Source organism: Crocodylus siamensis, chromosome 5, assembly GCF_052110815.1.
Source record: "Crocodylus siamensis isolate JL-2025a chromosome 5, ASM5211081v1, whole genome shotgun sequence".
NCBI classification, from domain to species: Eukaryota; Metazoa; Chordata; order Crocodylia; family Crocodylidae; genus Crocodylus; species Crocodylus siamensis.
The window spans coordinates 119843136-119858791 of NC_143399.1; the positions used below are offsets into that span (position 1 = coordinate 119843136).

Here is a 15656-nt window from a genome sequence, read left to right on the forward strand (position 1 = left end):
AATAGAAGAAGGGAGATAGGACAGTAGCCCTCCAGATAAACGCAGATGTCTCTCTGTTCTTATAAAGGAGATGCTTACACGCTCAGATGGGTGATACAATTGCTCATATGCTTTACTTGAGTAACTCTCAGAAGAGTTAGTCTCTTCTAGATGAAACAGATTTCTGCCCATAGCAAACCAGGCTCATTGTGCAGAAAGCAGAAACGATGCACCTATACACAGTTTTCAGGAGAAACCATGATGGCAAATCCAGATTGAAATGTTCCATTTTCAGCAAGAAATTATTAATTTCTAGTCAAAACTTTTTGGGATTTGGGTACTGAAGAAAAGCCAGTATTTTCTAAAGAAAACAGACAATTTTCACCCATGCAAAATCACTATGTCAAAATTCCAGTTTGTCATTTTTAAATAAGAACACATACCTACTCAACAGTTTTAGGTAGGGATTTAATTTATAACCTGGAAGCTCAGGAGAACAGCGATATATCCCTATACCAGGTGCTAGTTCCTACCAGCCTGTTGCACATCCTCAGATCTTTATACAACCCTAAAATGAACTATACTTGGGGCAACACTGAGATAGCTATTAAACAAATTAGTTGCATTTTAAATGAAGCAATACAGAAGCTATAATGAACTGGATGCTGCCACACTACTTTTCAAATATCATATTGAATTTTCTTTCTCAAACTCCCATTTCTCATTTAAGTCAAACCATCAACAGGGCAAGAGTAGCAGTATGGAGCACATTTTATACTCTGCTTTCAAGAGTTTCTTGTTAATGGGAGGTTAATTTGTCCTTTCAATTTCATTGTATCTACAACCCTGGAGAATAAAGCAAAAACAATTTTAAAAAAAGAAAATGAACAGGCTGTCCCCACCTCACCTGTTGCTTCCTGCAGTGCAGACTCAGCAAAGTTTCATGGGTCTTTGGTCATGTGTGATCCCAGGCATTTTCCTCATACTTCTGACTGGTCCAGTTAAAACAGGCTCATGCAATAACTGAATTAAGTGGTTGTCAACTTTAAAAAAGGTGACTACATCACTATTTAACAGCACATTTTTATCACCTTGGTTAAAAACAGGCAGTCCTCGTCTGTGTGGGGGGGTTACTTGATCTTCCAGGAACTGTTCTGGGGGTTTTTTTGCTAGCTAATAGCATTTAACATTTCACCAGGCCACATTATACTCAGGGTACATGCAGTTAAGAAAAGAACCATATCTGGCACTGTTTAATGTCACTCACATGAAATCTGAGCAGCACTGCCAGCATTCCTGAACTTTAAAAGTACTTTACCCTTCCTCCATTTTTGGCAAATAAATACATTTGAATACACTTTTGGCAAGTAAACACATTTTAATGCATTGGTATAATGTCATGCAGGTCAAAGGATTAACTGTGTCTTGTCATTTAGATAATTAAAAAAAAAATTCATGACCATTTTAGTCCTGAAGCTGTCAGGCCTCCTTTCCTCTCCTGGCTGACCATGCTGAAGATTTACAGCATATCCAGAGTGGGAGGGTCTGGAAAACTTAATGAAAACTCCCTCACAAAAAGGCCTGGGCACATAAGCCCACACCCATCTACTCCCACACTATATATTTTGCTTCGGGTTGCCTAGCTAATTTTCCTAGAGGGCAGGAGATGATAGTATGTGAGAAGCAAAGATGTTACTCTGACTGGTTAAGCCTCACCAAGTCTTTTTAGCCCAATTCTGCTTCTGTTAAGCATCAAGGGCAAGAGTCCTGTTGATATCAGGAGGACAGACTCTGGCCCTATGTCAATATGGAACAAGTGAACCCAAGGTTTTGTATATAAGTCCAAAGTAGATGTTGTTTCCTCCCCTTAGTTCCATGAAAAATTCAAAACAACCCACCCTCCCACCTCTTTCTGAGTGTACATCACTGATTTCATTCGTTGTTAGTGAAAAAGAAATGTTTGTCCCAGCACAGAAAGGTGATCCCACTCACATTCACAAATTTACATGCAACTTTGGCTCAGTTTGGAACTGAACACAAGACAAGGCTTTAAGCGGGGCTGTTAAGTGACCCAAGCCTACACAAAGTGGGTTATTTTCTTCCCCTGATCACTGCTCAAAACAGAACCAATTCTAAAGGCCAAATTTACATGAACTTCCTCCTGCAGGCAATGAGCAAGGGATTCATAGGTACAAATGCAAAGAGTTTGGCACAGGACGTGTCACAGGCAAGACTCCTTAATGTTATACTCCAAGATTTACTAAATAAGGATAAAAATTGCTGAGTTTTAATTTAAATTTTTGTTTCCTTTTGGAACCCAGGGAAGAAACCCCCCACTAAAAATATAAAACCTTGGGGCCGGATCTATAGCTGGATAAATCAGCATCGCTTCATTAACTTCAAAGGAGCTATGCAAATTACCCCAGCTACAGATCTGGAATTTTACGTTTAGCTAGAAAAGGATGAATGGGAAGAGAATTTTTAGTTTACCCTGTCAAGAGAAGAGAATGGTGGAAGAGATATGATAACAAAGACATTATCAAGGGATCCATGAGGCAAACTGTCAATCTAGTCCCCAAGATGCAAGTTGCCCTTTAAAACAGATACATGGGTTTTGTCTTCAGCAGCACCACAAAATAACTAGTAGCAACTATATCCTCTTTCTGACTCGACTGTTTGAACTAACAGGGTTCACATACCATATAGGCAAATAACTCTTTTTGGGTTAAGCTTTAACTAAGAAAATGGGTACATCTGTTTGCTTTTATGCAATATGATGACGCATAAGTGCATCATCATAAAGCCAATGCCATGCACATGCGTGCACACACATATAAATCATGGCGTGAACTAGATTTTAGCAGACAGGATAAAGCATTAGCAGCTTTGCCAGGAGAAGCCATGCACAGTCGTGGCTCGCTACATACCTAACCTGAAAATTCCAAAGATCTAGTTTTATTAAACCCCAAATCCCACAAGATGATTTCCCCTTTAGCAGGACAACCAAGAGAACTGTTTACAAATTAAACATGTCAAATATATCAGTTGATATATAATCAGAGATGTGTATCCTTGAGGACTGCTGAGATGGGTGCACAGCGTGCTTTCAGAAATAAACGTTGTGTGGGTTTATTTTAAAGAAAAATGTTACTGCAGTAGTGACTGAGAACTTGGGTAATATTAAGGCAATTGTTTAGATTGTCTAAAAAAAGCAATTTAAAACTCCAGGGGTCAGATTCTGGGAGTGGGACAACACAGGTTGCAGGATCAGACCTGAGAGATCTATGGGGTCACCCAGTTATTTAAAGATTTTTAGCAGCATCAAGCATACCCTTTTTTCCCCCCAGCCTGTAGACAGTTAGTTATCACCCATTTATTTACAGAATCTCTTGTCCTTAGCCTAGCAATAAGTAGCAATTACAGGGTTCGCAATGCTCTTATTCCAAAATAATGTCATGGATTATCTCCTTTAGGGCCATGTTACACGTTACACTTAAGATGTGTTAACTGCATTTACAACCCAAGTATCCCATGTGTTCAAGCAAGAAAATCTGTGCTAAGAGCAACTGTATCATAGAAAAGTTACAACTTTTCGCAGGAGGAGCATCTGTCATCAGATGTTCAGCTGTCATCAGCCTGCTCCACAGAGGTAATACAAGTAATGGTAGGTTCCCCCCAAGGCATCCATTCAAGTTGTAAGTGAAAATAGCAAGGAGAGGGGCTGATTTTTGCAAACTCCCTCCCCCATAATTCCTTTCTGGGCTGTACAATCAGCATGTCCTGATGGGACCATAGCACTGCAGCCCACCAAGGGCCTGATCCTCCTTCTTCTCTTCACTGAAGGGGCTCCAGTGCTGGGGCTGGGACTGACAATCAGCTGATCATCAGTCCCAGCTCCAGCACTGTACCAAGCCCGGTTCAAGCCTCAGGTGTGGTGGTAGGGCTGAGACCAACAATCAGTGAGCTGTGCATGGTAGAGATTGTAGTAAATAATACCACACAACTGCTCAGATCATATTCTAACTTTAATACTGAACAGATTCCACATGTACTAAGTGTTTCTTGTGACGAGGCCTTAGTATCTGCATGTCAAAATAAGAGAGAGGCAAACACTAAAAAGGGAAGAAAATCTCTATTTGTGTGGGTATGTTGGAATAAATAAATCATGGGTCAGATCCAGCATTTCAGGTGGTGTAAATCAGGATGGTTCTGTTAAAGTCAATGGAGCTATGCCAAGTTTTCTGAGGGCCTGGCACTTAGGTCTTTCCAATACCTGGCAAAGCCCTGAATAAAGATCCTTTGAAAGCCTTGAACTAAACTGAGCATGATTTTGCTGTATCTTATTTATGCATTGAATTCTCAGAAATGGGGAAATAAGTGTCCCTCAATAAGTAGAAACAGCAAAGTTTATTTGTAAACATGACCTGATAATGTGAAATAGTTCTAGCAATAAACAAAACTCAATTTAGTATCGCACTGCCCATTTTATTTGACGCTCGCTGCAAATCACTGTTTTTCTCATTAAGAGGGGTTGCTCCTCTTAGATTAAAGGTGGACTATATCGTAACCCCTTCCAATCCTATTCCCAAATACTAACTCTTCCCCTAGGGTTTTCCTATTCCATTTGACTCTCAAGGCAGACTTCTTTCTATATTTATTTAAGAAGTCACTAGTCCAGAATCTCATGATGCCTTTAGCACATGGACAGAGTGTTGAGCTTTATGCCAGAAATACAATGTAAGAAAAAAAATGATTAGTACAACATTGGAAAAAAAAAACACAGAAAGACACACAAAACAAGCAAACAAACGAACCAAAACACACACACACAAAGAGCTTCAAAAATGACAACTGCAATGTGTTTCCATTTCAGCTTCATTATATCATAACCATTTTTTCCCCAGAAGGTAATACACAGTTGTGAAGTTCAAATGTAATACAGAGGATGTTGTTTGTTAAAGTGGAAACACAGTGACAAGCTAGTTACAATGCCAGGCCTGTTTCCGATACTTTGGGAGAAATATGGACATTATTTGTTGAATGTCAGTTTGAGTTAGCATTATTTACTTGTAGAAGGGCACTGCCTCACTCCAGTGGTACACACAACAAAGGTTAGAGCCTTCCCATGCAGAGTTTACTTTAGATGTAAATTATATGCTTAGACATTGAGGCTGAGGGACTGCCAAATTGGCTTGTGTAGAAAAATAACTGGGTTTCCTTTAATCTGTTGCTTGCTGTTTATGATGGACCAGATTCTTCCACCCCTACTCAAAGTGAGTAATACTTTACTCCGTGAGAAGCCGCAGAGTAAGATGTCATTAAACTTGAGCACGGCTAGTAGAATCTGGTCCTGTTTAAATCACAGAAATGGGCTTCAGCCAAAAATGTAGATCCAAATCTGAATTTTCCTCATAGTAAAATGGATGTCAGGTGAAGGGATTTGGGTAAGGGCCATTAAAAGAGATGTGGATGAGTCCCTGCTCATAGAGCCAGACCCAAGTTTCCTCTAAACACTGGCCTGTGGTGCTCAAATTTGAGGTCTTGGTTTGGGTCCACGTCCAATCAAGGGCCGGGCTGAATAAAACTGCAGAAGACCAGTACCTTCCAATCGTGCTCCGACTCTCCATGAGGCTTGGAACAGGGCACTTTGCTTAACAGGATAAATGCAACAGTTGAAGTTTATTTGTGCTACACACTCTGGGATTGTCATAGCAATGCAAGGCAATATAAAACAAATATTTACACAACTAGGCATGGGAATAGAAGGCAGTTTTACAATGGTCACTTCATCCACTGTTTAAATGAAAGCTCCACAAAGAGCTCATGAGCTCAGAAATTCTGTTTAAAATCAATCACAGAGGCTGTCAATTTGCTCAGTTCTTTGATTTCGTGGTCAAATATTTTAAGAAGGAGCTTATGTGCAAATGGAGATGGCAGTGTCCAAATGTTTCAAGGATCTGCTTCTTTTCACCAACTTTGTGTCATTATAGGGACAAACATTTAGGCAATTATCCTCATTATGATAAGAATTATATTTCCCAGAAAAAAATATAGGAAATGATTAGCCATGTAGGATTCTGTGATTACAACTTTTACCCCCTCACAAATTTCCTTCACACAGTCTTTACCAGATTGCTTTAATCAATACAACTGTGCTAGATTCATTCCAAACGCACAAGGAAGAAAATAAAGAATTGAATTAAGCCTCCTCTTCCGAGTTTCCTTGGAAGAAGCTGAAAGGATCCCAAACAGGAGCAAATACAGAAGACTCAACACGAAGCACTACAACTGAAGTTCTTCATTTGACTTCATGCTGAACCACTGCTCCAGTGTTGAGCAATTCTTCTACGGTGCCATCCTCATATCCCAGCACACCCTTCAGTACCTCTACAGTGTGCTGTCCAATAAGAGGTGGAGGTTTGGGGTCTGACACACTGAACTCGCTGTATCTGACAGCTGGTCCTGTGAAAAAACAGACATAAGGAGACTAAGTTTAAATAAGTAATAGTCATTTAAAGTATTATTAATTTTACTCATTATGATAATTAAGCATCTGCATTTAATTTCCTGTGGGGATGTTTTGAATTGGCTTAAGGGGTCATTTGCATAATAGTTATACAATGGATATCCCACTATTATTACATTTGGGAAATAAGTTTACCTTTTAAAAAATCCATTTGCTTGTTTAGGTCAAATTCCACACCAAAGCAATACATCCATAATCCAGTCAAAGAGATGCAAAATTAATTCCTTAAGGGCTGGATCCAATGCCTATGGAACTCAGAGCGTCTTCCCACTGACTGAGCCAAGCCATTTCCACTTGAATTAGCACCATTTTAAGGTAACCGGATGTCCTGGGATGTCTCAGGAAAGATTGCAGTTAGCGAACTCTAAATGTATTAATAGTCACCAGTAGCAGCCTACTCGCATCAGCACATTGCTCAGCTCAGGCTAATTTACCTCACCAAGAAGACCCGTCTGTGACTACATGCCTCAAAGAAGTTGGTAATGAATACAGAATCCTTCACTTTTACTGTAAGGTATCAGCAATTCATGTCTAGTGATTGCTTGGTGCTGACTGGAAAGGCAATGGAAGTCTATTTAGCTCCTTGTGGGCAAATGTTGACATCACAGCTGGCAATCCTCAGCACGCAGCTAAGAGTAAATGGAGAATAAGCTACAACCTGCAATCACAGCTATGGTATATTTGCAAGAAATGCGCAGTGACACTTTTAGTTCTGTGTCTGTTCTGTGGGGAAAACAGAGAATATCAGAGATGCCTACTTGGTTCATTTCTGCCAATCTGAAACTGTGCTTCAAATTCCACAAAACTTTTTTTTTGTAAAGGTTTTCGAATGATTTGCAGAAGCATTCCCTCTGGGTTTAATTAAGTCTATTATTACATCCACTTAATAGTTTCTAAACTGTGTCATGCCTCCTTACTTCTCTGTTATTCTGCACGCGTAATAGTATTGAATGCTGGTGCTGCCACTTAGGTCTGCAAATATATCACCCAAAGCAGTCCTTTCGACTTTATTCTTAAAGGAACATTAGAAACAAAAAGGGATAAATTGAAGCTCATGTAAACAATCTTTGGGGAAAAAAAATCCCAATAATTAGGCGCACTTTGTTTTGATGTACTTCTCGCTTTTTGCAAATATTGAGCTCAATACTCAGGTGTTCAGAATGTGAGACTGGAGCAGGGGTGGGGAAAACAGTGGATCTAGCCGGCAGCCTGACTCCATTTCCCAGAAGCCCCTGCCCACATTGCTACAGCTGGTTTCCATGGAAATCCCAGCAATGGTGGGACAGGGACAGGGTTTCCATGGAGACCAGCCCAGCAGCATTGGCAGGGAGCTGCTCCAGGGTCAGGGCTGGGACCTTGTGGCGGTGACAGCATGATCTGGATCACAGTCCTGCCCTGGCTCCGGACAACACTGCCACCGCCGCAAGATCCCAGCCCCAGAGCAGGTCCTTGCCTAGCCGCGCACCCTGCTAGTGCTGCTGGCCAGTCACAGCTCCACCACTGCTGGGGTCTCCATGGAAACCGGCCACAGCGACACAGGCAGAGGCTGCTGGGAAATGGAGTCCACCACAGACCTAATCCAGCCCACGGGCCAGACTTTGCCTGCCCCTGCATTGAAGCATCTGAATGGGTGGCGATGGTGAGGAGCTGGAACAAAGCTGCCTTTCTGGCAACTCTTGTTCCGAAGGCTGGCTGGGGCCTGAGCTGCCCCCAGTATAGGCTGCGGCAGTCCCAAGGATGCTCTTACATACGATAGTTAAAACAGTGCCCTAGGATCTGTCCCACTGGTTCTTTCTGGCTGTTTAATGCCCCCTTTGAAGAACGACACAGCTGTAGCAGAGACTGGTTTTCAAAATCCAAACCTCACATTTGGATATTAAATAGTCTCAGATATTTAAATCTCAAGGAAAATCTGACTTTCTGCATGACAAAAGCCATATACTTTCAACCCCCTAGCCCTGCACTGAGCCCAAAAACTTGTGCTTGACTAAAGCATCTCTTCCAGAAAGGAGTCCAATCCTTGATTTAAAGTCATCAAGAGATGACTGTTACTAGCTTGTTCCAGTGGTTCATCCTCCTTGTAGTTAAAAAACTGTGCCTGATTTCCACTTCGAATTTGCCAGGCTTCACTTTTTTGCCATTGGTTTTGACTTTCATTACCTGGCATTTTCTCTATATGATGATATGTGTGTGATGGGCTTGTTGCCACACGGGCAGCCGTGATGCCCCCTAGTGGCCTTGCCACTCCTGCCAGGCTCAAACTCTAATGGCTATCTCCCTAGATACCTCACCCACCACACTTTGTTCTTAATATTATAGGTTGTTTCAGGGAGGCTGCCAACAGCCTTAAAGTGAGCCCCAATCCCAGTAGGTTCCCCCTGGGTCTCTCCTGAGGCCCCACTAACCTCAATCCAGCCCTCCCAGCTGATAGGTCCCCATGGGCCTGATTAGGCCCCTGTAGGGCCCCTGTAGCCTTAAGAGCAAATTGCGCGGCTCCTTTTCCTCCCCTACACCACACCCCAAGCCTTGCAGATGTTCTCTCTCAATGATGTGACTATTTATGCACTTGGCCCCCTGGGGCCTCCGACCCCTGGTCCCGAAAGCAGCCCCTCCTCTGGGTTCTCTGACCTCTGGTCCTGCATGCAGCCCCTCTCCAGACTCTCGGGTCCCTGGTCTGGCTTGGCCCACTCTGGGCTCATGGACCCTCTGGCCTAGCTCAACCCTTCCCTGGGCTCTTGGACCTTCCAGTTTGGGCCTCACCCTTTTTCTAGGCTCTGGGACCCATCACTGGGCCCCACCTTCACTCTGAGGGCTTCTGTGTTACCGATTCTCAAAATAGGACACCAGGCTGCCCCAGCAGGGCTCAAGGCTAAACTACCGGTGTAACTTAAATAAGAAACACCACTATCCTCTGTCAGACCCCCAATCCCTGTAGGCGTTTAACAGAAACAAAAGCCACTTGCCTGTAAACCCAGTTTTTCCCAACCTTGGAAACTTGCCTCTGGTCCCAGACCTGCAGAGTTCCTCAGCCAAAATCCAGGTCCCTGCAGGAGCCCTGATGCCCTGCAGCCAGGAGCTCCCCACTTCATGGTTGCTGGGGAGAGACTACCTGACCGGTGCAGGCTCTGGGCATGTAGCTCCAGCCTGAGCCCTCTTCTGGTCAGGCAAGTCCCTCATTAGCTCCCCACTGCCACTCTTAAGAAAGCAGGTATGTCTCAGTGCCCTGTGACAATATGGACTGCCATCACCTCAGCTCCATACCTTAGTTGTGAGAGGCTAACTCAGTGGACGTTTTCTCCAGCCATTCAAGCATGTGTGTGGCTCTCTTCTGCACCCCTTCCAATTATTCCATCAGCTTTATGAAGTGCAAACACCAGAACTCAATGCTGTATTCTAATATCACTCTCCCCAGTACCTTACATAAAGGTAAAATCACTTCCCTTTTCTTTCTCCCTCTGTCCCTCATTAAGCATCCTAGTATCAAATTAGCCTTTTTTGCCACAACATCACATCTGGAGCTTGTGTTTTGCTGTTTATCCACTGTGAACCCTAAGAGCACTTTTCAGACTCACTGCCTTCCAGGATACAGCCCTTTCCCATTCCATAGGTATGCCTTAGATTCTTCATTTCATAGATTTCATAGATTTCATAGACATTAGGGCTGGAAGGGACCTCGGGAGATCATCAAGTCCAGCCCCCTGCCCAAAGGGCAGGAAGTCAGCTGGGGTCATAGGATCCCAGCAAGATAAGCATCCAATTTACTCTTGAAGGTGTTCAATGTAGGCACTTGAACCACCTCTGCTGGCAGACTGTTCCAGACCTTGGGGGCTCGGACAGTAAAGAAATTCTTCCTTATGTCCAGCCTGAAACGGTCTTGCAGGAGTTTGTGAGCGTTCGACCTCGTCATCCCATGGGGCGCTCTGGTGAACAGATGTTCCCCCAGATCCTGGTGGTCACCCCTGATAAACTTGTAGGTGGCCATCAGATCACCCCTGAGCCTGTGCTTTTCCAGGCTAAAGAGTCCCATGGCTCTCAGCCTGCCATCGTAAGATCTGTTTTCCTGACCTCTGATCATGTGCGTGGCTCTCCTCTGGACTCTCTCAAGCTTCTCCACACCCTTTTTGAATTGTGGAGCCCAAAACTGGACGCAGTACTCCAGCTGCGGCCTCACCAAGGCCGAGTACAAGGGGAGAATGATGTCCCGGGATTTGCTCGAGAAGCATCTATGGATTCACGCCAGCATTTTGGTCACTTTACTAGCCGCAGCATCGCATTGGAGGCTCATGTTCATCTTGTGGTCAATGATGACCCCCAAGTCTTTTTCTTCTGTAGTGCTAACCAACGTAGCACTGCCGAGCCTATAAGGGTGCTGCAGGTTTTTCCTCCCAAGGTGGAGAACCTTGCATTTTTCAGTGTTAAACACCATGAGGTTCTCATCTACCCATTTACTGAGCTTGTCCAGGTCAGCCAGGATCACCCGCCTATCTTCTGGCGTGGATGCTTTGCCCCAAAGTTTGGTGTCATCGGCAAACTTGGCCAGTCCACTCCTGACTCCAATGTCCACATCATTAATGAAGATGTTGAACAGTATGGGTCCCAGGACAGAGCCTTGAGGGACCCCACTGGTCACAGGGCACCACGATGAGTGACTGCCATCAATCACAACCCTCTGGGTCCGACCACGAAGCCAATTTCCCAGCCAGCGGATCGTGGTGGAGCCAAAGCCACAACCGGCCAGTTTGGCCAAGAGGTGATCATGGGATACCAGATCAAAAGCTTTTTTGAAGTCAAGATATATGACATCAATCTCTTCTCCCTTGTCCAGGTGATAGGTCACCTGGTCATAGAAGGAAATGAGATCGGTCAAACAAGACCTACCCACAACAAACCCGTGCTGGCTGTCCCTTAGAATGTTAGCCTGGGCCAGTCCCTCAAGGATGGCCTCCTTAATAAACTTTTCTAAGATCTTCCCCAGGATAGAAGTCAGGCTAATGGGCCTGTAGTTAGCTGGATCCACTCTCCTCCCTTTCTTGAAGATCGGCACCACATTGGCCTTCTTCCAGTCTTCGGGCACTACACCAGAGCGCCAGGAGTTTTCAAAGATCCGTGCCAGGGGCTGGGCTATGATGCTCGCCAGCTCCTTGAGTACCCTGGGGTGCAGGTTTTCAGGGCCAGCTGACTTGAAGGTATCCAGCTTCTCAAGGTGTTCCTTCACGAGGTCAGCATTTATGGAGGGTAGGGGATCCCCATCACCCAGATTTCCCTGTCCCATAGCAGGCATGGGCATCCCGTGTGACTGATGAAAGACTGACGCAAAGTACCTATTTAATAGGTTGGCTTTTTCCTGGGCGTCAGTTGTCAGTTGCCCCATCTGGTTTAGCAGGGGTCCAACATTGCCCTTGCTTTTCCTCCGGCTCCCCACATATCTGAAAAAGGACTTTTTGTTGTCCTTGATGCCTGAAGCTAGTTGGAGTTCAGTTGCAGCCTTGGCTTTCCTGGTTTGCTCCCTGCAGGACCGGACCAGCGCGGAGTAATCCTCCTTGGAGGTGAATCCCATCCTCCATCCTTTGTAGGCTTTCCTTTTTAGCCACAGTAGGTCCGCTAGGTCTCTGGAGAGCCAGGGGGGCTGCTGTGCCTTCTTGCTGCCTTTCCTCCGTGTTGGGATAGATTTAGCTTGTGCACTGAGGATCGCTTCCTTGAGAAGCAACCACTCTTCTTGAACTCCCAACTCCCTGGGGTCATGGTCCCTGAGGGCCTGACTGACTAGCCTCTTGAGCTTGTCAAAGTCGGCTTTTCTGAAGTCAAGGACTTCTGTGTTGCTGACTGACTTGCCAGCTTTACGGCGGATGGTGAAGGTGATCAGCTCGTGGTCGCTGTCACCCAACTTCCCATCAATCACTAGGTCGCCGATTAGGTCGTCCCCCGTAGCCAGTACCAGGTCAAGCAGCGCTTTGCCTCTCGTTGGCCCATAGACTTCTTGAGTCAGGTAGAGGTCATCCACGCACGAGAGAAAGCTTTGCGCCCACTCAGATTTAGCTGAGTGATCTTCCCATGAGATGTCCGGGTAATTGAAGTCACCCATGACAACCAAGGTCCTGGAGCAAGCGGCCTTAGTCAGTTCCTGGGCGAACTCCTGGTCAAGCTCGGGACTTTGAATGGGAGGTCTGTAGTAGACTCCCACCGTTGTGTCCCCTGTGCCGAATTCCCCACGAATTTTTACCCAGAGGGTCTCTAGCTGTCCATGCCGGTCGCCAACATCAGCTTGCAGGGACATGTAGCTTTCCTTCACATAGAGAGCTACACCCCCGCCCCTTTTGTCAACACGATCCCTCCTGTACAGGGTATAGCCCTCTATCCCCGTGGTCCAGTCATGGGTGGAGTCCCACCAGGTCTCCGTTATCCCAATGACATCATATTTCTTTGCACTGAGCAGGAGGATGAGCTCATCCTGCTTGTTGCCCAGGCTCCTTGCATTTGGCTGCATTACATTGCTTTCTGTCTGAATGAGCCCAGCTTACCAAGCCATTTAGATTGCTCTGTATGGCTAGCTTGTACAAAGTCAAATGCTTAATAAAAAGCTAAGAATACTAAATGTAGCCAGTTACCTTTGCAATTCATCAAAGAATGGAATTGGATCTCTCTGAAAATGACTATTTTTCATAAAACCAGACTGACTGGCTTTACCTATATTTCTTTCTTCACGTCTTTATTAAAGGAATCCCGTATCAGTTTGTTGCTATTTCATTCAGAACAAATGTAAAGCTACTTGACCTATAGTTGTACAGGTCACCCCCTTTGCCTTTTTCAAGTTAGTGTTCTTCAAGTCTTCTGCAATTCCCCCAGCATTTCAAGATGTATTAAATATAAATATCAGTGGGCCACAAAACTGCTCAGCCAAATCTTTTAGGACTTGTGGGTGCAATTCATCAAGGCTTGCAAACTTCATTTGAAACTTCATTTTAACATCCTTTTAACGTCCTTTCCCGTTATACTCATGGATTTGAAAGTACATCATTCTGTTTTTTCCAAGTACATGTAGAAATATTTATAAAAACACTTTTCAGTTTTCTGCATCAGTCACAGTTTTACCATCTCTATCTAGTAATGGATCTATACCAGGAGTGCTCAACCTCAGGCCCATGGGGCCATTGCATCTGACCTATGGGATTCCCCATGGGTCACAAATTTAGGAGATGGAGGAGCAGTGGAAATTAATATGCCCACCCTCCCCACTGTCAAATTCTTATGCCCCAGATGGCACGTTGGAGCTGGGCCACATCTGCTTCCTTATCCCGCGCCCCCTGCAGCTGAATCAAGGCTGGGCCATGACCCTTCCCCCCCTGCAGCTGTATCAGGGTGGGATCACACTCCTTCCCTTTCTATGCCCTCCCCATGCTCTCTGGCTGGACTGGGGCCAGGTCAAGCCTCTTTCCTTTGTGGAACCAGGTTGGGGCTAGGCTGCCCCATGCTCCCCTCCACATGGCTGGATAGGGCCTGCTGCACCCACCCCAGGTGCCAGATCAGGACCACCAACTAGATCCAGCCTGCAGATGGACCAAGCACTGCCCATCTGGCCCACCAGGTAAAAATCTTGAGCACCATGCTCTACACCATTCCAAGGACTTCTTTTATTTCTAGTAAGTATTGGAAAATTCCTCATTGTTACTCTCAGATTTTCCAGTGACAATTTTTTTATACCTCTAGCTTCCCTTATCACTATTCTACACTTCTTTTTTTTAATTGGTATCTATTTTCCCTTTTTTCATTTTGTTGATGTTATATATAACTATATACCATATTTACTCAAATCCTACGGGGTATTTTGCCTCATTCAACATATGAGAAAAAAGCCTCCTCTGGCATTTGAATACTGCCCCTGGGCAGGCGGCTACTGTGGCTCCAGCCCTGACCTAAGGGGAGACTGCACAGTGTGGGGGAAAGGGATCATAGGGAAGACCATACAGTGAAGACTGCATAGTCAGTGGCGGGAGAGCACAGGGGAGACCATGTGGTACAGAACGGAAAGGAAAAATGGGAAAGGCAGCACAGTGCAAGGTGGGGAGATCACAGGAGAGATCATGCAGTGGGGAAAGGCAATGTGGGGGAGATCATGCAGCGTGGGGGTGGAACATGAGAGAGTTTGCATGGATTGAGGGGAAGAATGCAGGGCAAATCACACAGAATGGGTGGGGAGGATGCAGTGTGGGTGAGAACACAAGCAAGATTGTGTGGTTTTGCGGGGGAAGAGAGTGGGGGAGACTGTGTGGTGGCAGAGTAGCTGCTGCAGCACTGGCTCCAGTGCCAACCCAAACCCAGGGCTGGAGCTACTGCCATTCCTCGCCCCAAGGTGGGGCTGGGGCTGGGGACACCACATGCTCTGTGTCCCAGGCTGAGGCCATAGTCACTACATAGGATAAGCAGCAGCAGTGGGGAGATGTGTCAAGGAAGGAAAGCTGGGGGCTGGCAGCAGGCACTAGGGGGGCTGAGTGGAAGGGGGCAGGCACTAAGTGTAGCAAGCAACAGGGGAGACAAGTGGCACCAGGGGGAGTAAGTTGCCTAGGGGCAGGCTGCCTCCCCACCACTGCTGTTTTTCTTGCTACTTGTTCCCCTGCCACTGCAGTAGTGGGGGGTGGGGAAGAGGAATGAATTTAAGACAACCCTCCTATTCTTTGATTCTGTACAAATTCCTTATTTTTCATGTACTGAATCTAATTATTTGAGGGGGCAACTTACATTTGAAGTTGTCTTGAATTTGGGTAAATACAGTATATATATTTCTCATTAGTGATCCCTCATGGTCGATGATGATCACTCCCACAGGTCAAGTATTTCTACCTACACACACACACACACACACACACATACACACGCACACACACACATTTCTACAGTGTTGTCTTCCCTTCACCACTTAACCAGAATGCCACTTCACCAAAAGTTTTCCTCTTTCTTCCAATTTTCATTCGTATTTTTCTTTTTAATTTTTTCCACTCAATCCATTTTGCTGATAATTTTTCTTCAGCTTTGGGAACTTAGCCCTTCTGAAACTCCTACTATATATACATTACTTATTGGGACTGTCCTTGTTTACGTATATTGAATATAAAGTCCAGTTTAGTTTATCTTTATCCATTATAATACATTCCAAATG

At 45.0% G+C, this 15656-nt stretch overlaps 1 protein-coding gene across 2 annotated transcripts in view; it reads right to left on the reverse strand.

The window, feature by feature from the left end:
* Nucleotides 1–1924: 1924 nt before the first annotated feature.
* The window catches only part of SUGCT (succinyl-CoA:glutarate-CoA transferase), a 538710-nt gene continuing 524978 nt past the window's right edge, over nucleotides 1925–15656 (reverse strand). The window contains exon 13 of one of the 2 annotated variants that reach the window (XM_090050066.1): nucleotides 1925–6441. In XM_090050066.1, the coding sequence (XP_089906192.1) occupies nucleotides 6278–6441 (164 nt within the window). In that variant the 3' untranslated portion in view covers nucleotides 1925–6277. The remainder of the gene's footprint in view (nucleotides 6442–15656) is intronic. The other variant, XM_090050065.1, reaches the window with a different exon arrangement.